General features: G+C 39.0%; 1 protein-coding gene across 2 annotated transcripts in view; it reads left to right on the top strand.

Moving 5' to 3' along the window:
* Positions 1-20531, top strand: part of furina (furin (paired basic amino acid cleaving enzyme) a) — a 79376-nt gene that overhangs the window by 5671 nt on the left and 53174 nt on the right. For both annotated transcript variants that reach the window (XM_068316180.1, XM_068316099.1), the window contains exon 2: positions 881-1171. In XM_068316180.1, the coding sequence (XP_068172281.1) occupies positions 962-1171 (210 nt within the window). In that variant the 5' untranslated portion in view covers positions 881-961. The remainder of the gene's footprint in view (positions 1-880; positions 1172-20531) is intronic.

The raw sequence follows: 20531 nt of genomic DNA, 5'->3' as shown, positions 1-20531 counted from the left end.
ATTTCCTGCTGTAACATGATTGTGCCACTTTTTTAATAACACATCAGACAGCAGACTAAATAAATACCCAGACTCCAGTCGGAGTAGTGAAACATCTTCACACAATTAGATTATATGCTCTCTTGAGCTGAAGCTACTTACCGCTGCTGCCCAGGGCATTTAGACTCCACCCTGGGGTGGCTGCTGCACCTCATAGTGAAGCTGCTGTGATCCCTCGGCATCTACGGTGTAGTTGTTCCCAACCATGCCTCTCCACCTCTGCTTTTAGCCCCACGTACCTAAAAATTCATTTCACAACATACCTTTATCCTCCCTTGGGCACGCAAACCAAAATGTGCTGCTATGTCTGAAAACCACATCAGGTCTGGTGTTGATGTTGTCTTTGCTGCTTCCTGTGGGATTATTGCATGCAGGTATTCGTTTGTGCTGCAACACCTCTGGGCTAACCCTACTGCCCCCCTCCCTTTACAAAATTGATTGCAATTATGAAAGTGTTTTGATTTAAATGCAACGCTAAGTTACAGTATTTTCCGCACTATAAGGCGCACCTAAAAGCCTTTAATTTTCTTAATTTCTTAAAATCCAATGTGCCTTATATATGAAAAAAGTTTTAAAATAGACAATTCACTTAAGATGAGTTCTCAGATGTGTTTTATAATCCAGTGTGCCTTATGTACAAAATTTTTTATGTGTTTTTGATAGGTCACTCAATGAAGGTGCGCTTTATAATCCAGTGCGCTTTATAATCCAGTTCACCTTATAGTGCGGAAAATACTGTACATCCCACTGACTTCCTACTCAGCTCAACCAGTCAAATCCCACCATCCTGTCTGAATTTTAGAGAAGTAAATGTAAACTTTCTCGTCTTTGCTTCTTTCAGGTGAACACTGACCGCCCCCCCCCCTACGTGGTCTCTGTGCACCAGCCCCGGCTCAGAGACTTGCTGCACTAGGACAAACCGATGGCTTCTGGCCATCCATCCCCCTCTGTAGGCCACCGGCTTGGGCTACTGGAGTTGCTGCTTGGGCTTTTGTTGATGTTACTGGTGTGTGGGCTGGGTCCAGTCCTGGGAGGAGACGTCTACACAAACACTTGGGCCGTCCACATACCTGGAGGTCTGGAGGAAGCCAATCGAGTAGCCAACAAACATGGGTTCATCAACTATGGACATGTGAGTTATCATCTTATTTATCATGAATGGTTTAAGAACTGAAGGTTTTTAGACTAGTTTAGAAACTCAGCCCTCATGTCAAAATGCTTTTTTCTTGTCTTTGGTTTTTCTACACAAAACCTGATTTTCTAGAAAGTGTAAATCTGACTTTTATTTGAAAGCCACCATTAAGGCTGTTCTGTGACTGCGTTTGGCGATGTTGCCAACAGCCACTTAACTTCTTGTCAGTACAGGGTTTTTTTTACACACACATCTGCCAGCTGAGTGTATAGTGTTTGTGTGAAGCGGCGTTGCAAGAAACAGGATGCTTTTATGCTGATCAAACATAATTGTTGCAACAAGAGATTTTTCTTTCCGTTTTCTACTAATACAGACAATACTTTTAGTTTTGACAATCAGGAGAAGCATCTGTTTAGTGGATTATCATCGTTCTTCCATTTCTTGTGACAATAGGGATTCCCAAATAAGAACAGACGTCTATTAATAAACAGATTTTGCATGAAATTTGTGCATAAAAGCTGAACAGAATATGCCAAAGTGGGTAAAGATGTTCCAAACATGGATGAGGACGGAACTTTCACTTAGCATTGGGTGCGCAGTTAAACCTGTACTATGAAGTGACACTGTTAGCACTCTATATCTCTGTTTAAAAGTCACAGAATTCAAATTTAAATTGATGATTAAAGTTCTTAAGCACAGCTAGTAGGCGTTTAACGGACAACTGACAAAAAAGTTCCAATAAGTCTCAGAACTCGGATGAAGTTGTTTGTGTTCCTGTTTATATTCAGTTAGCTGCTGCTCTTATCTTTTATCCCTCTAGGTGGGCGAAAACGTGCAGATAAACATTTCCCGCGTGCTTCCATGATGTCGTCCTCTTTTATAACTTCCTGTTTAACCCCCGTGCAAACTCATTATCTTCGTTATCCTTGCACATCGTCACGTCCTCTCCGCCTGGAAAGAATCGGAAATGCCGCTTTAAATGAGTTTGGACTCTAGAGGGAACTTTGTTGTTTGGTTCGCCGTACGTATTCTCTATAACGCTGATCGCGTTGTTGCTTTCAGTGTCGAGGTACAGGTTGTTCCTGTGCGATCACAAAATAACTTTTTTTTTTTTTTTTGGCAGCACATTTTGGGGATGGCTGAACAATTTGAGGATATGTTTTCCCCTTTTAACATGTTAAAAATGCGATTTTCTGAAATCATTACGGTGGTGTTTAATGTTCAGACATAGAACTGGAATCTGAAGGTGTTTTCTCAGGTTTTGAAACAGACGTATGAATAATCTGTTTCTACATGCAGATGTCTAATTCCCTAGTGCCACCTCTTTTCCAGGGAGTTTTGTTTTGCACGGTGTGGTTTTACCGGTCATGACCACAATGTTATTTGTGCTGTGAATCACAGTGTGCAGACTAATGAGTAACCCCACAGACTTAAATCTTTAACTATGTATTGCCCCATTGCACTCAATCCACACTGAGCCCTTTCACCCGTGGACTCACAAAATTGCGTCCAGGAGGAGACGAGCAGTTTTGCTGATCTCAGCAACTTTCTTAAAATGATTTAATGATGGTTCAGGGAGGTAAAGTTGACTGTTGTGTCCGAGCAGCTTTTGCTAGATGAGCTCGAGGCCTGACTAACGAAAGCAGGCTTTAGAGAAATGTGTCTGGATGAATGCGAGAGGATTGAGCTCTCATACCTGAAACATGGATTCAAGTAAAAACAGATGTTTTAATCTTTTTTTTTTCTTCCTCTAAGCTGATATTGTTTTTTTTTTTTCTTTCTTTTTTTACAAAACCTTCGTACATTAAATTTGGCACACATGTGAGCGATGCAGGGAAAGCAAGTTGAAAAGAACTCCACCTAAACAGCCCCACCTAACCTGTTGTGTGTTCTGTGGAGGGGAAAAAGACCTCTGTGCTGCTCAGGCATCATTACCTACAGTATAATGAGTGTGTCTTGGGCCAAATGAAAAAAAAAAAAATCAGTTTGAAGTATCAAACAGAAATTCATGAGATGGATATCTTTCATTGCATTGTGTGTGTGCAAGTTGTTCCTCTACACCAGGATGTTACAATGGGAGATAAGGGAAATTAATAAAGGTCATCAGATCTGAAAAATAACACCTTGATCAATCGTCCTGCTGGTGCTGGACTTCTCCTCTGTCTCCAAACTGCATAATCAACATTTTTTGGAATCGTTTGAATAGTTATTTGCTGCAATAGCTTTCCAGGTCAGGATCGAACACCGTGGTGAGTGTGTTTCACCATGTGCTGGCACATTATAGACCAAATAAGGCTGATTATTTGTGAAAATCAAAGATGAACCAGTAATGAAAATTAGCAGCGGTAGCAGCTATAATGGTTTTGACTGCTTCAGAAAACGGCTTCCTTTCAGGAAAATGAGAACATGGAAGAGTCTCTGTAAAGCCTGGACTAAATGACATTGAACAGTCACATCTATTTATCCTCTGCATGATATCGATCAATTCTCTGTTCATTAAATTTGAAAGTTATAACCGCAATTTATGACCGTCCTGACTCCACTCTGATACGTTGATGGAAATTATTTCAGGTCTAGAAAGAAACAAAACTGGTGTGTGTGTGTGTGTGTGTGTGTGTGTGTGTGTGTGTGTGTGTGTGTGTGCAGTTGTTGGATATTCGACATGAGTGCTTGAGGGAGGCTCAAAGACTGTAGCTGGATAGGTTTTATAGCTGGACGCGTCACATTTTTATGTTCCTCCATCCTGACACACACACATTTTATTGTCATGACGGTGTGTGTGTTGACACCTGTAATGAAGAACATCGTTTGAAACACATCTGTTCCGTGTTGCCTTTTTGCGATTATAGTTGTTTAGATAATTTGTTTTGCATGATTTGCCTTATGAATCAGAATATTTTTTTTTCCACTCATTTAAACAGCATTATTCATCTTTATAATGCTGTGTAATATATTTTTCCCTGTTTATCCAAATTAACATCAGTTTGCTGTCAATTTATTGTTTGACTGACTGCGTGTCATTTTCCTGACCATCAGTTTTATACTCATTTATAATCATTTTATTAATATGAAGCCAAAATACCCACATTTCTACTTAAAAAAGGAATTAAAAACATAAACAACAAATCTGAGCACTGTAGTGGTGATATATGTTTGAAATTGCAGTTTCTCTTTATTATCACTTATAAAATCAGGTAGTTCTTAAATACTGTATTTGAGGTGACTCTGTTGTGGTTCCTGATGTCAAATGTCAGTGAAGACTGGTTGAAGCCATTCATTGGAGTTCTGATCTTCATCTTCGATGACTTTGTCTTTAGTTTTCACAGTGGGCTTCAGTTCAGCCCTCAGGCTGCCGCTATTGAATTCCGTGTTCAATCAATTCTGTTTAGCTCAGACAAACGGCTTTATGTCTTTGTTGTGAAACAATGTGCTAGTTTATTTTATTTTTTTCCAATAATGTTTAAGGTGATGAACATGGATGAAGGTGAGACAACGTGTCTCCATCTTTCTCCATCCTTTTCAAACGTCGTCTGATGGTTATTCCTTTTTCTCTAAATACTTATTGATGGATCCACATGAGCTAGCAGCGTGATGGTAACCATGATTGTCAGTTAAGATGCTTTTTATGTGATTTTTTTCTTCTAACCCAATTCAAGTATTAAATAAGTAAAAACTCTGTGGCGTCTCAGTGGAAAGAGTAAAGAAAAACTTCAGCATCCATGTTGCAAAAAATTGAAATGGACTCAACTTTTAGAGAATACAAACCAGCGTAATGCTGCAGTTATATTGACTGGTGAATAGTGTTGTTGATCAAGCTGTTAACAGTTTTTCCCTGAGTTTCTATTAAGCTGCTTGGTGCCTCCAACAACTTCTTTTTGCCAGGAGATTGCAGCAGCAGGGGAAGAGCAATACTACAACAACAATCGGTGGATGTGAAAGCCTTGAAAAAGAGCTGTTGCTCCAGAGGTGAGGGGTGGAAAAAGGGCACCATCCGGGGGGAGTTCACGTACCAAACAACCCAAGCAGTTTCCATTTGCAACTCCATCACCTCTCACAACTGAGTGCCAATCCCTGCAACACCTGATTCTGATTCTGACCTTAAAAACTTCTCCTCATTCGAAAGAGATGCAATCAACGATGCCAATAAATAAGATTAATCCTTAATATGACCTGGATGAAACGGGCTATATCTGTGAGTAGATTACGGAATACGTCTTTCGCTCCTTCCATTTTCAGATTGAGTCATTTTAGGGGAATAATTAAACAAAAACATTCAAAGTAATAAAATTAAGAAACTGCTGACTCACACACTGGTAAATGGACATGAAGTGCTAACTTGCATTTCCGGAGGCTTGTTTTACAATTTAAGGACCTTTTCTTGCCAACATCATCAGGCCTTCGCTACGTTTTTTTTTTTTTTTAAAAGAGGGACTTAAATTTATTACTGCATCTCCATTACAGCAGTATTTGAATAAATATAGAAATATAGAGTAATTTGTTATTGGTAGTAAAAAGTGATTTGATAAGAACTGACACAAGTTAAATAAAGGTTAAGGTAATTAGAGCATAATCTGTGAATTACATCAGGCCAGAGACCAAAGGCTTCTCTAAGCGCCGCTCTCTGTGCGGTCTGTCAGCTTCTACTACGCTGCTCATTATAGTTTTAGTTTAATCATCATCTGAATTATTTTCTTTCTCTGTGTTCTCTCAGACATTCAACAGCTTACATTTTGAACGTTACCTCATTTGCTTTTGGTAGTGATGCTACCGCGCGGCTGTTTAACTTGTTCTCTGCTCTGCTGCTCGACACCATCGTGACGGCGCTTTGTGTTGTGTGATCGGTGCCAAACTGCAGGTCACTGTTTGAAATAACCCACTTAAGTCTGGTCATTGCTTTGTAATGACTATAACAACATCAGCGAATGGTCAGGTTGAAGTCAATGTGATGAAGGTAGATCTACTTGCACAGAGTTTGGGTTAAGTTTTGCATTAAGACTGTCAATAGCAACTTTTTTTTTTTGCTTTCTTTTGTTTGTTCTTTTCCGAGGAAAGAACAGAGAAAAGAAATGTTTGCTGGTGTACACGCTTGAAAAACATCCTGTAAAACGGGTTTCAAACTCCTTTTCACTGAGGGCCACGTCAGCATAACGGCTGATCTCAAAGGGCCAGATGTAACTAATAAATGTAACTAAATGTAACTCGATGTAATGCAACAAAAATGTAAAATAAATGTAACTACTCATTAATTTAAAAAAAATGCTGAACTTATTACTTATTAAATTTACAAACATTACATTTGCACAGAAAAATGTTTGTTACTCCGTTATAACAGAAATCCGTTTAATTTATCAGGTTATTAAACCCACAGAAATCCATTAATCGAGGATCAAACTATCCAATGAATAAAGAAAAAAAACATCAGACACAAGTTAGGACATTAACTTTGTTCAAAATAGTTCTGTCAAAGTTAAAAGGGGCTTAATTACTGCATTGTGGGAAATGGGGTTTTTGGTCAAAGCACACTTTTGACCTATTTAATTTTAGACACTCTGACCTTTTCTGCTCTCGCGGGCCACATAAAATGATGTGGCGGGCCACATTTGGCCCCCGGGCCTTGAGTTTAACATATTTGTTGTAAAATTTAGTTTGCATGATTTTTTTCAGATCAAAAAAAAATTGTATTGTGTGGAAGTCAGTTTGTTTTAGATCTCCAATATAGACTCGCTTGACAGCAGAGCATTCCTCAGAATCGTGTCACTACCCTTCTTGTGAATTGCTGTAACTCATTACATATGAATACTTCAGGGAGGATTTCATATGGTGTATTATGTTCTGTCTGTACTTCATGTCCTCTCATCAAATGTGCTAATTTCTTCTCCCTTCCTGACGTGGTTAGAACATTATAATTAAGAGTATTAATATTCCTTCCGCCACAAGATTAAAGGAACAAAAGAGATGGAAATTATCTGTACTTCTAATGAAGTGGCACTGATAGCTGTAACTCGTGACTCTCCACTTAAAGCAGCCTCTGAAGACTAAATGTAATCTAACCCAGGTTGTGTTGGCAGTTCAGAAGTGGTGCAGGAATGATCTAATTTCATCCATCCATAGTTTGTTGGCGTTACCTTGTTTTTTTTTTTGTAGTCCTTCTAAAAAACACCTTTTTTGAAAGTTGTTTTTTAAACAGAAACAGTTAAACATATTCTAATAGTTTAAATAATGTACTTTTTATTCATTAGTTCAGCTGGAGGCGTACCACATTCAGAAAACAAGTCTTTTTTAATTTACATAATGATTTTTATATAATTCACAAGGTGAGGAGTGTTTAACTTTAAGCTACTGGAGTTCTTCATATCTTTTGTGGTCTAATTTCCTTTCCACATACAATGTAGAACGGAAGTTGCTTTTCATCCCATCTGCACACATCAGTATGTATGGAAGGTCTCACGCTCCATTTCTGTCAGGCAGAACTTTTTTCTTCGCCTTCTTTAAGAAGCTTTACTAAACTATTCACTGCCTGATGAGGACTGAATCATTTTTGGTCCATTTCTTAGTGGAAGCCTCCCTGCGGGATGGAACCAGTACGAATTAGAAATACACCAGTAATGAGGAATTGACGGTAGGTGGTTAATAACTGGACTCTGGAGAAGTGAGGCAAATGATTGTGGGGGTAATAGGGGGGGGTGTTTGCTGGAGAAGCCTTTTAAGAGAATGTGACTGGCTTCTGAGATGAGTGGATAAGAAGCAGAACGCTTGTCGTTTGTTGACAGTCCCACGACGGCGCTTCCTCGTTCTGCTGCATCAATGCCAAACGCAGTTTATTTATTTTTAAAAGCAGACACACCCTCACAAAGTCCTACAGCCGTGCCACTCCTTTTGAGAAAATGAGACCATTTCCGCAAACATGCTCTTCTGATGGAAATATCCATTCAGGAATGAATTTTAGACATTTATTTATTTAATTTATTATTTGCAATATTTTATGGCCTGGAGGGGAAAAAGAATGTTTTTTATGACGTTCTATCAAAACAAAACCAGCGGGACTCCAGGTTTAATATAGCTGATGAAGAAATATATTAAAGCCAGCTTTTGTAGCCAAGATCACTTTATCATTATGAGTATGATGAATGCCTTTTCGTCTTGTTTCGTTAATCATTGGCTTCATTGATATAGAAAATACCCAAACTGAGCCCAAGAACAGTTTTGCTCGATCGATGCGTTGTTTTTTTTTCTGTTCACCCTTTTTAATCATACATGATGCAGAGATGGGACATCAGACAGACTCTGTCTGAAAACAGCTAATGAAACCGGCCTTATTAATCTGTGCTACATTACTGTACCCTGAGGGCCATCGCAGGGCGTTTGAGTCAAACATGTGGCTCAAACGCTCCAGGTGTATAGATTGCCACCTCTAAATATTTGATTATGCTTAAGCATGTTTTGTAAGCTGGTTTACTTGTGCAATATTGTCATTAATCTTTAATGCTCTGTTGTCCTGCGGCTCTGGCCTACTTTAGCCAATAAGAGATGAGGCTTCACACAACCCTGTAAGAGCTAGGGTATAGCATGTCCCTTCAGAGCTGGTGCTGCTTTTGAAGTACAGTTAACAACGGCGCTAACACGGTTCAGTCAGAGCTGTTGGATGAAGGCCCTTGTTTGGTATGGAACCATTAAAAGGGTTGAGCTCCTCATCCAGAGAGCATTCCATCATTTCTCATCTCTGTACGGTTGATCAGCATCAATGTGGTGAATCTCCACTGTGCCTTCTGTCCTTCTGCTGCTGCCAGTGAGCGAGTCTCCCTTTATTCTTTGGCCTGTGACCCCCCCGCCCCATTCTCTCTCTGTCAGCGGACCCACATCGTTCTTCATCCCTTCTTTCTAAGTTAATGAACTGCAGAGATTAGCTCATCCTATTCACTCTAATGGTAGTGACATCAAGGACTTTGGGAGCCATTTGACCTAAAATGAAATCACAGGCAGTTATACCATCGCGTGTTAAAACTCCCACCTCCAAAAGCATGCGCATCAGGTTGATTGGCCGGTCCCAAATTGACCATAGGAGTGAGTGTGTGTGTGTGAATGATTGTTTGTTTCTATGTGGCTCCGCGGTACACTGGCGTCGTGCCCGGAGTGTCCCCCGCCTCACGCCCTGAGACTGCCAGGATAGGCACTGGCTACCCCGCGACCTGCGTTAGCGGATTAAGCGGGTTGGAAGATGAATGAATGAATGAATGAAATCACAGGCAGTTATACCATCGCGTGTTAAAACGGTTTTAGTGTAAATATCTAAGTTGTTCACCTCAAAGGATAAAAGCCAAAAAATTAGAAGAGAATGATTAATCTTGTAATGAAAACAATCAAACAGTAATTTAATGAAAGAGAACATGTTGTTTCTCATCAGAAACAACCATTTTACTCAAGTAAATGTGACCAGTTTGGTATTTTAAGGATGATTTGGTCATCATTTGCCATATTTGTTGTGTGGGACTGGCTTGACTTGACTCAACTCTCTTTTTGGGCGCCCATGAGGCAAAAGAACCCGGTACTGTACCTCCATTATGAAGCTCCAGCAGAGCTAATCAGGTGCAAAAAGCTTCTGTGAAACTGCAGACCAACTGGTCAGAGAGATTCATTACGCTGTCGCTACACAAAGACATGCCCATCATTTAAATAAAATGGCATAATTTCCTAATATTGCCTTCTATATTGAGGAAGTGCAGATGTTCCTTTCTTTTATAGGTGATCATCTAGGAAATATATTTATGCCATATTTTACAACATGAATAAATGGATATGATTCATGGGCAGTATTTATTATTATAAAATTTGGTAAGTCAGGTAAATGATGGAAAAGACATGAGTGCCGAGTTGTAAACGTCATACATGAAGCCTCGTGAATCACGCCAACAGAATTCTTGCTGCTGCAAAACAAGTGGGACACCAGATTAAGTTTTTTTCCTGGTGGAGAAACTACCAGGGGTCCATTGTGGTAGCAGTAAAGCCCAACATCCTGGAAAGATAAAAGACCGAGTCAGTCCAAAGACATTTCCTCAAGGTGACATAACTGTCTAGATCGTTCTCCTTTAAATCCCCCCCCGAAAAAAAAAAAAATCATCCTAAAGGGGGAAATAAATAAATATATAAATCTGTCACCATGAGGCCAGCTAAAGCTGCAAAAGGAGTGGACAACCATATAGCTGGGGGTCTTGGGAATTGCAGGAGCGCACAGTCATGACTGTTCCCTCCCACAGAGGAGCTATGGGGGCTGGGATAGAGCAAAACCACTTAGGTCACCGGGGCCGTAACAAAAGCCAGATGTGTCTGAGGGGACATGCAAATACATGGAAAGGCTCTGTTTTTTACACACAAGCATACGCAGAATGTGGAGTTATTCAAAGAATGTCAATGAGGAAACAGAATGAAAAAGTCTCTCTGTTCAAATGTGTTTATAATGATAATCACAATTTCTTAGTTATCGCATGTTTTGCCCCATTTTCCAATTGCTGGAGAGTTAGTCTTCAAAGGAACATTAGAAACACATTTTTTTGGGTTAATTATCTACTTAAATGTATTATTTATTACAGCAGTTGTGGAATTGGAGCTTGTGTGTGTAATAGAGCTGATGTGAAGAAATGGTGCAATGGTAGAGTCTCTGAGGTTGACACTTAATACATGCAAAGATTAATTGAGGAACTGAATAATTTCCTAAACAAATAAACATTCCTTCCTCCTATGAAAGTTTAAATTTAAATTACAGTTTGAAGTTTTCTGTATTTCTAGTCAGCCTGACTGACTAGGGGTGTTATGATTTTGATTCTAAATTGGAAATTCGGTCGAAATGTGATGCACTTGTAATTTCTTTAAGTGAAATGAGAAGCACAAATCTGTGATACCCAAATATTTAAAACTTCATGGTTAATAAAAGCGTCTTTAAATAGAACAGAACACAACTACAACATCTTCCTGCTTCCTTACTGCCACCAGTTTGGCAGCTTTTTGCGGTACCTGTTCACGTCAACAGCAGACACACCTGAGACAGAACAATCAAGACTAGACGCTTGACATGTCCTCATCTGTTGGGTCATTTTTGAGAAATGTGTGTGTGTGTGTGTGTAGTTGTACAGCTGTAACACACTCATTTCATCACATCAAAAATATGTCAGAAAATATCTGATGGAAGAAAAGTCTTGAAGGATCGACAGAGTGTGTTGACCTCAACACTTGATTTCCAATTTTCTGACAACAAGTCGATTGCTTGAATGTTGTTGGATTAGGAAAACACTCCACAGTGGAGAATTGTCCTTATTTCAACTGAATCATTTTGTAACTTGATCGAATTCCGAAGATTTTTTTTTTCTTTTTTTGTTGTTGTTGAGAACAATGTGTTTTGAATTTGAAATTGTTAGCACACATTTATGTTTAAAACAATGTGTTTTAAATAATGCATCCTATTTGGGGTTTAATAGCAATTCAACATTTACAAAAAAATAAACAATCAAACTGTAAATGAATTGTTAACTACTGATCTATTTATTTTTATATTGATAAATCTAGCGATGGCAATGCCAACACAGCTGCCAAAACTTTGGATTGAAAAGTAATCATTCATTCCCACCTACTGTATATATTTGAATAAGCTCACTTGAAAAAGTCTCACGCTGTCACAAACTCCACCCACTAACTGTCAATCAAACGCCTAACCAATCAAAGTGCATCTGCCTGAAGGAAAAGCGTGAACAATAAGGGTTAAGGCATCTGCTATGTTAGGAGAAGAAATAACTATACATGGACTTCCCAGTTAACATAATTTTAGAGTGTCATAACTGTTCCAACAATTTTCATGTTTTTGAGCAGAGTCCAAACAGCAGGAACGACACAGAAAACGGAAACGATTTCTGAGTGAAACTAGCTGGCTAGCACCAACATTCTGTCCAGCTATGGTTTCCGTTTGGAATGGCACCACCGATGTATATCCAAAATGCTCCTGGGGCATCTGAAAAAAACGGTCTTTACATGAACAGAACTGTACAGTATGTAGTTACTTAGTCAGCTAACAGAACTATCACTTTTCCACTTGCTCTTTTGAGAGGTGCCTTTTCCTTTAACATTAGCTCCTTTCCCAAACTCACCATTAGTTAGCTTCCTGTCTCCAGTTAGCCTGCTAACATTCATTTACGGCTTTGCAATGCCTGCCCAGTGCAATCCATGATTCGCCAACACAAAGTCGTTACGTCACCACATTGATTTTTGATTGTTGGGTGCTCTTGGTTTATACCAATACATTTGTTTTCATATGTTTGGTATGAAGTCTGATATTATTGTTTTATCGTGGGATTTTCACTGCTTCCTGCTAGTAATCTTTGAATTAAATATCGATTTAGAGGATTATCCCTTCATCTGCATGCTGCATATTCGTTAATACATTTATCCTTCATGGTTTCTCATTAAATTATTCATTTCTCCTCACATCTCCAATATTTCCCTCCTTTAATCTCAACGTATCCGGCAGTGGAAGAGACCATTTTGCTCAAAGCTGCTTATATCCGAGGTAACTGATCTGTCTGTGGAGGTAAGCCTTTGTTGGCTTGTGACTTACATGAAGAAGCTCCTAATGAGAACGGGACGGTCCTGTCAAACCGGGCCTCCCTTCACGCACACCCACACACACGCGCACAGGCTGACCTGGGAGGAGGAGCACTCATTTATGTTTGAATCTGAAAAGACTCAGCCCTGATAAGTCTTTGTTCAACGCTCATGTCACCCTTTTTATTGAGTAGGCTGGACAAAAGTCTAAATATCTATTAATCTAATCACGAAACTTGGTCTACCTAATTTGGGTTCTACTAGGTTCACAAGGAGACTGGTGGTGGTGAATAAAAAGTTGAAATCCCCACCCTAATGACATACTGTACTGACAATAATTTAAGGAAATTAATATTTAAATGTATTTGACAAGCAAATATGAACATTTTCAATTTCTCAAGCACATGAGCAAATAACAAAACAAAATATGTCAACACAGTTGTCACTGTCCATTTCAGTTGTGGTTTCAATGTTCGTTCAATGTCTTATAATTCCTCAGTTTGTTCATATTATGTCAGATCTGACTTGGAAAAGTGACAAAAAATAAAATAAAAATCTGAGATCTCAGTTAATAAAAAAAGGAGATTCTTAAAGGACTTGTAATCTTTTGTACTACTACCCTCCTAGGAACCAGGTGGAGCATTCAGGAGTATCATCCACTGTATCCACTGTACACCTTCCACGTGGCATGCGGTCCATGCATGTCAGGGCATCAATTCTTGGTGCAGATTTCATCCACAAAAAAACCCAGCCTGCACAAAATTGTACAGAGCAATTACTTTGGTTTCAACTAAACAAAATGTTATATGAACTCATTTAAAAATTCTGAAATTCAATTTCAAGTTTCATATCATTTTGAATATCTGTACATTCTTTATTGGCCAAATACAAAAAAAAAAATCAACAACCAATACAATTTTTTAACATAAATTCACCAACACAAAGGTACACAACTGGTTTAAAATAATGCATCACACGAGGCGTGTCAACTAAACGCCTGCATCAGTAATTGCAGCACATGAGAGGTGTGCTAGCTTAAATTTCTATAGGCAAATGCTGCTAGTGATCAATTAAAAACACACATTTCCATCACATTTCCAAAAGACAATCACATCCTGACTGGTTTTTACAATTAATTTGCATTTTCTGATTTATGCTACTCCCCAGGATTATCTTCAATAAAAACCAACAAAAAATATCCCCTGTCTGTGGCTCAACAGCTCAACACTGAACTTCCCCAGCGTCTCGCTCCGTGCACAGATGCATCTAATGAAAGCTATTGAGCACTGAGGAGGTGTGAGCGGCACAGAGGTGCATTCAGGGTACATAGGAAAAACCAGTATCCAACCAAAACAAATGTTCAAACAGAAGTAAAAAATAATACAGTCAGTAAAAGTAACACTGGGTTACACACACAATGAGGTGAACATGTAAAAGCCTCTGTCGATCCTAATAGAGGTGGAAATGCCAGAGGAATGCAGAAGTGGTTGCTTTCTTTTTTTGTTTTACAGTACCTTCAAGGAATTTTTCTTTTTTGTAACAAGAGCCCTGCTAGGTTGAAACTGATTTGCAGTTTTATAATGTTTTGGTGCTGCAGTGTAGCAGGGATGCTCGATTTGCATAGATTTTATATCAGGGGTGGTTATCAGTCGGAGTTGCTTCAGCTACAAAAGAGACTTGAGTGGAAAATGTGTTTCTCATGTGTGCTGCTGGGCCCCATGAGGATCACATTTAAGATCATTTTTGATTAGCTTTTCCTCTTGTCAGCAGTGTATTTCATCGTGAACTGGTAGAATAATTTACAAACACATGCACAATATGTTTTGTGTAGAAGCCAGCGGGTTTATGTACTTTCTTCTATCCAAAGAGAATCTTGTTTCTTCCTGCAGTTTTAGTTTTTTCTCCTTTATCCCAAATGGCCTCAAGATGACAATACTGTTGCTTCCATTGAAGTCATGATTCTTGAAAGTAAAACCATGTCATAATACTGTTTTTGTCCTGGAAGTATGATGGAAATATCAAGAAAACAAAGCCTTTTCTCTGTGATGCTCTTTGGTGTTTGTGTAATTTATCTCCACAGCTTCTTATCTCCTCCTAACACGCAGCATTCTGCAGCACCGAACAACAACTAAGGTTCTTTTTTGCCTTTGAATGTTTCCAGTAATTTTATTGGTTGCTCACAAAGTTGGTTTATGAATGCACTAGAAGTATATATTTTTTTTAACATTATTCAAAGCTGTTATATAATCTATTGTGATTTGACAGCACTTCCACATCTCTTTGTTGTCTTGTTTCTGTGGGACTCTGAAAAGTTTAAAGTTTTAAAGCTAATTTTGAGCTCGACAGCTGAATGAAACCGGCTCTAAAACACACAATATCTACCTCTGCCATCCATCCATGTTTCAGCTGAACTAGATTTTAAGACTGTCTCTATTTACCGTCAGTTGCAGGTGTGTTTGGTGTGTGTTTGAGAATTCATGAATATTTTATTGCTGATGTAAACCATGCACCAGTGACTTGCCTTCCCCTTTCTGCCCCCCCTCATCAGATGTTTGTGAAATTGAATCCCTGGATGTTTGTTATTGAAGACGGAGCTCAATTTCTTCAGCGTGTGTGATCATGTTGCTGACTGAATAAATTGCCTTATATAGTCGGTTTTCAACTGGCAAAATTTATTAAAAGGAGATTAATAGAGTACACAACTTTTGGAGAAATATTGCACATTGACATATTGGGGAAGGGTATTAAAATATTCAAACAGTCACTTTATTGTGTAATATACCTGATTGGTGTGTCGTCTTTAAAATGTTTCACCCTGGTTTCACCTTTCCCTGGTTGGACAACCGTTCAAGTGCCAGAAGGGGTAGTAACACACCTACAGACCATTTACAACCACATGTTATAAACAAAGAACACCCTATGACCACAAGGCAAACAAGCTGACAGTGTGCCTTATAATCCAATGCGCCTTATGTATGAAAAAAGTTTTAGAATAGGCCATTCATTGAAGGTGCGCCTTGTAATCCAGTGCGCCTAATAGTGCAGAAAGTACTGTACATATAGTCTGTTTACACGAGAATGTTGTGTGAAGCTGAAAGTGCAAAACACAACTAAAAGGTTCCAGTATAAACCCTCTTTGCTTATTAGAAAAAAGGTATTTGTTAGATTAGATGCCCAAGAGATGTCTTGTTTGAATTGTCCAACTTTTAAGATGTGTTTTTCCAGAGGCTACTCTAGGTCAGGGAATATTCCGAATGTTTTGGGCAGGATACTGTGGTGGCTGGTGAACCTCTCATTCCCAGGGCTGCAGTCCAGACGGCCTCAGCTCCCATTCCTCTCAGTGGAGATGATCCAACTCGCAGGTTTCCCCGAGAGTCTATTGCCATCATTCCTTGAGTTTCCAATGCACAAAGTAAACCAAAAGGGGTGCAATTATGGTGAGCCGGAAAGAGCTGAGTTGAGCTCTTCCCAACAAGTGGGTTCAGTGTTTGGTCCAGAGAAAACAGTCGCAACTGCTTTCCAGACCCATAATAGTAGCTGTTTATGAAGGAATCTCTCTCTCCCCCTCTACACACACACACTGCACAGCCTGGAACCTTTTATTATCCTTATTTTGGCACCGGGTCGACTTGTTCGTCTATTTCGGGCCTGTTCTTCATTTTTCTCGCTTACATGCAGTAACTTCAGAAATGGGTGCAGCGTTTTCTCTCTGATGCCAGGAAACATGCATTGTTTTATGCATAGTCACAGTTACATAATGGGAGAGAAATGGAGGGGGACTCATGGTAGTAGTTGCTCATCCAAGAAACATGATATTTCCCCTAAAATAGCTAAAAAATTAAAAATAATCAAAATTCATAACTCATTTCTATGAACGTTAACTGAGTGTCATGTTGATGGTTGTGTTGATCTCTGGGAAATGGTTGCGGTCAGACTTCCTGTAGAACACCATGCGGTACTGTAGTGTGGTTTAGGCAACCAGTGTTCTGAATCCAGCAGTTGTGGCCATCAGCTGGACATGTCGTCGTGTTCGAAGCTCCACAGCAGACTGGATTCGAGACAAAGGAATGTTCCCCTCTGAGGAATAGTTTGACCTGAAATGCCACCACCGCAGGACACAACACACACACACACACACACACACACACACACACACACACACACACACACACTTACTAAAAAACAGCAAACATACACAATTAAGAGCAGGACAGAATTTGTGTTAACATGACGATGGCTCAAACCCCTGAAGTTTCAGTGTTCCTATGCAGCTCCATGATACGTTCAGATGTTTTTAGTAATGGTGGAATGTAACCAAGTGCATTTTTACTCGATTACTCCACTCAAGTACCTCAGCTTGCACTTCTAGTTCAACACAAGTCTAGTTGTAAAGGAGGTGTTTAAGTGAAGATTAAGAGTATAAAAACGTGAGATCTTTCAAATATGAGGAGGGGGCAAAAATCCAAAAATTAGTTTGTCAGTTGTCTTCCACAAAACTATTAGAGAACATTTTGACTGATATTTTCAGGAGAGACTATTTCGTCAAGTGGTTTTTATAGCTTTGTGCTTTCATTATGTCAATGGGTGGACTGAGATTGCAAGAAGTCTAATCAAATGCTGAATGAAAATAATCAAATGGTCTGAACAGGAATGTACCAGAAGACAAAAAAGATAATCAGCGCACCCACGGTTAACATAATTAAATGTAATTAACTGTAACCCTGCAATTATTAACCTAAACAGACGAGTTGTATCTTGTCTTATCTATTCTGCCTGCAGTGAAGGAGACAGAGGAGGGGATGGGAATGCAGGTCAGCCTGCAGCGTACTCAGATGTCATTTTGCTAAAGACTGACCCAGTAATCGTCTCTGCTGCACCACGCTGCTTGGAGTCCGTCGTTTTCCTGTAGTTCAGACTTTCCCGGTTTGTTTCAGGCGATGTCTGACAGCAGCAGCATTCCTTGTCGAAATGTTGGAACGCTTGGCAGACTCATTGGGACGTTACTGCAACAATGAAAACCGCCTCAAATATGAACATCTTTGCATTTTAATTGTTCGAAACCGGGTCAAGCACACAGACAACCTCTGTCTAATTGCGAAACTTCCTTTTATATGCTGATTTTTTTGTGGGGATTTCATTCTCCAATGCAGCTGTCTCCAATGAGTGTTTGAACACAAACATGGACGATGATGAACTCAGTTCAGAGGCTCACACTCACCACGCATCTCTAAAGAACCTCTGGTCGGATGGTGAAGTGAGATGGATTTTTTTTTTCTTAGAACGTAATTGCTTTTCATCTAGCATGCACTGCTCTCACCACTTATGTTGTATAAACTGTTTTGATGTCAGACTTGAGATGTTTTCTGTGCTTCGATCAAGGCAATGAACTCTTTCCAACGGTCTGAAATGAGAGTGTGATTGGTAGAATTTTTATATGACAGTGCTCAAGTCAGCTGTGCCAAAAGTGTAATGTTCCTTGACCATGCAGCGACTGCTTTTCATTCTCATAACATTGATGGGACACAAGTTTTTTTTTGTTTTGTTTTTTAAAATGCTGCTGTCTACTGAGAATAATTTTGTTTTGGAACTGCATTCAATACCTTCCCCTGATTGTTCAATTATTTGTCTGGCATAGCTCATTTGTTCACGCTGCCCAAGAAATGGAAGTTACGGAACTTGCTGATTGACATTCAACCCCTTAAATGAAGACATCAGCTTCGGTGCAGAGGGTAGAAAGTGCTACGGAGTGTACGACAGCACGGTGGCTGCAACCGACCTCACATTGCATGTGACTTGCTGATTTGCTATTATAATATTTAAATCTACTTTATTACTGTGGGCAGTAGTTTGTTTTATTTTACATTACAGATGACCTTGATTTGGGCACCAGAATTTCATAATTGCTCATTCTTTGGGAATGCACCACACAGCTCTGATTCAGACTGCAGGGTCAAAGTGCTTGTTATGTTTCATTAATTTTGTTTCAGTGCATATCGCATAACTTCAATCAATTCAAAGTGGAATTTTCTTGTGAATAATTTCTGTTACCGCTGTAAATTAAGCTTTGCGGTATCCTTCAGATCTCCCAAACATTTTGAGGGCATTTTTTTCATCCTCAAATATGTACAAATCTTTTCCATAACATCTTGGCCCTGAAAACTTGTTTTTTTTTTAACAGCAAAACGAATATTTTGTGATACACAATAGGATTAAACACATATTGTGTGCTTAAAAATCATTGCTGTCTGAGGTAAAAAAAAACTTAGAAAGTTTAATATCAAAGGTTTTCTGTCACTGGTGCAATACCTGGTTTTTGCCAATATCTCATGTGCCAAGTTTTATGTTGCAGCTTAATTTTGACAACCTTTGAGTGTGCCTGTTTTGTTTGAAAGATTTATATTATTTTAAGCACTTCAAAGCCAAAAACTTAACATAAAACCCACCATAATTATTTCAGAAATAATAGGCAGTTAGAACAGAACCAAAGTAAGAAAACATCCTTGAAAACACAACAAATCTGAATGAAACAAATTTGCAACATTTGGGAAATATTCTTCTACAAAACAGTCAATCAAAGAAGCGGGTGTACACAACTAGGCTACATACAAGGATGTAGTGCAAATAAACAACACAATAAAATCTGTTAATGAGCTGACATTCTAGAAAAGCACTGCACATTCAGACAAAATAAGATGTTAGATTAAAACTTTACAAATAATTTAAGCAACAGAACTCAAACTTGTGCATCAACGCCTGACATTGTTCTTCTGTCTTGCTGGGTAACAGAAATACATCAGTTGTAGTCTGCTACTTTATTTGTGGCCGGCCTCCAAAAGCAGAAGCTTTCTTGTACTGGTCTCCCTCTTGCATTGTAACACATTCTCAACGCTCAACCGTGATGGATCTCCATGAAAACAGCGGTGATAAACATTCCCTTCCTCCATCTGTTGGTGGATCCTGTTTTGTGATCTGTCCTCCTTTCACTCCACTTCACCTTCAGTACACACAGGAGGAGTACAATGAGTGTGTGTGGCTTTCTGTGGAGTGAGAGGATCACAACCCTTAATGTACGACAACCTCGGGCGTCGGCAGCAGTAGGATGCAGTTGTGAGTTTCCTGAGAGCAGCGGGCACGTTGGAATAACTACAATAAAACATAGTTGTTTGAAAACAGTCAATTAATAGATGAATATTATCCTGCTCGGCGTAATCATTTTATTCCAAGTTAAAATTATGACTGTTAACAAAATATATTTTCCCCTTCACCCTAAAATTCCATTTCAGTAAAAGGGAAAGTCCTCCGTCATTTGTTCTGATTTGCATCCATGGAAACGTTTTAAATCTCAGTCATCAGCAGAACGGCTGTCCTTTAAGGTGCAGATGTAACTAATAAATGTAACGAAATGTAACTCAATGTAATAAAATATAAATGTAACTATTCCTTAATGTTAAATCTAAATTTATTACTTTGTCAAGGTACAAACATAACAGTTGTGCAGAAAAAATGTTTGCTTGTTGCATAACTACATCAATGTAGGACTAAACTATCTAATGAATAAAGAAAAATAACATCAAACAAAAGATAGGACTTTAAATTTGTTAAACGTTTTTGTCAGAGTTAAAATGGGCTTAATTACTGCATTATGGGAAATGTAGTTTCTGGTCGAAGCACGCTTTTGCCCTATTTATTTTTAGACACTGAATTTTTTACGCTCTCGCGGGCCACAAAATGATCTGGCGGGCCACATTCGGCCCCCGGGCCTTGAGTTTAACACATA

This window comes from Antennarius striatus, chromosome 1 (genome assembly GCF_040054535.1).
Source record: "Antennarius striatus isolate MH-2024 chromosome 1, ASM4005453v1, whole genome shotgun sequence".
Classification (NCBI taxonomy): domain Eukaryota; kingdom Metazoa; phylum Chordata; class Actinopteri; order Lophiiformes; family Antennariidae; genus Antennarius; species Antennarius striatus.
The sequence above is the reverse complement of the archived record's forward strand: the minus strand, read 5'-3'. Positions and strand labels throughout refer to the sequence as shown.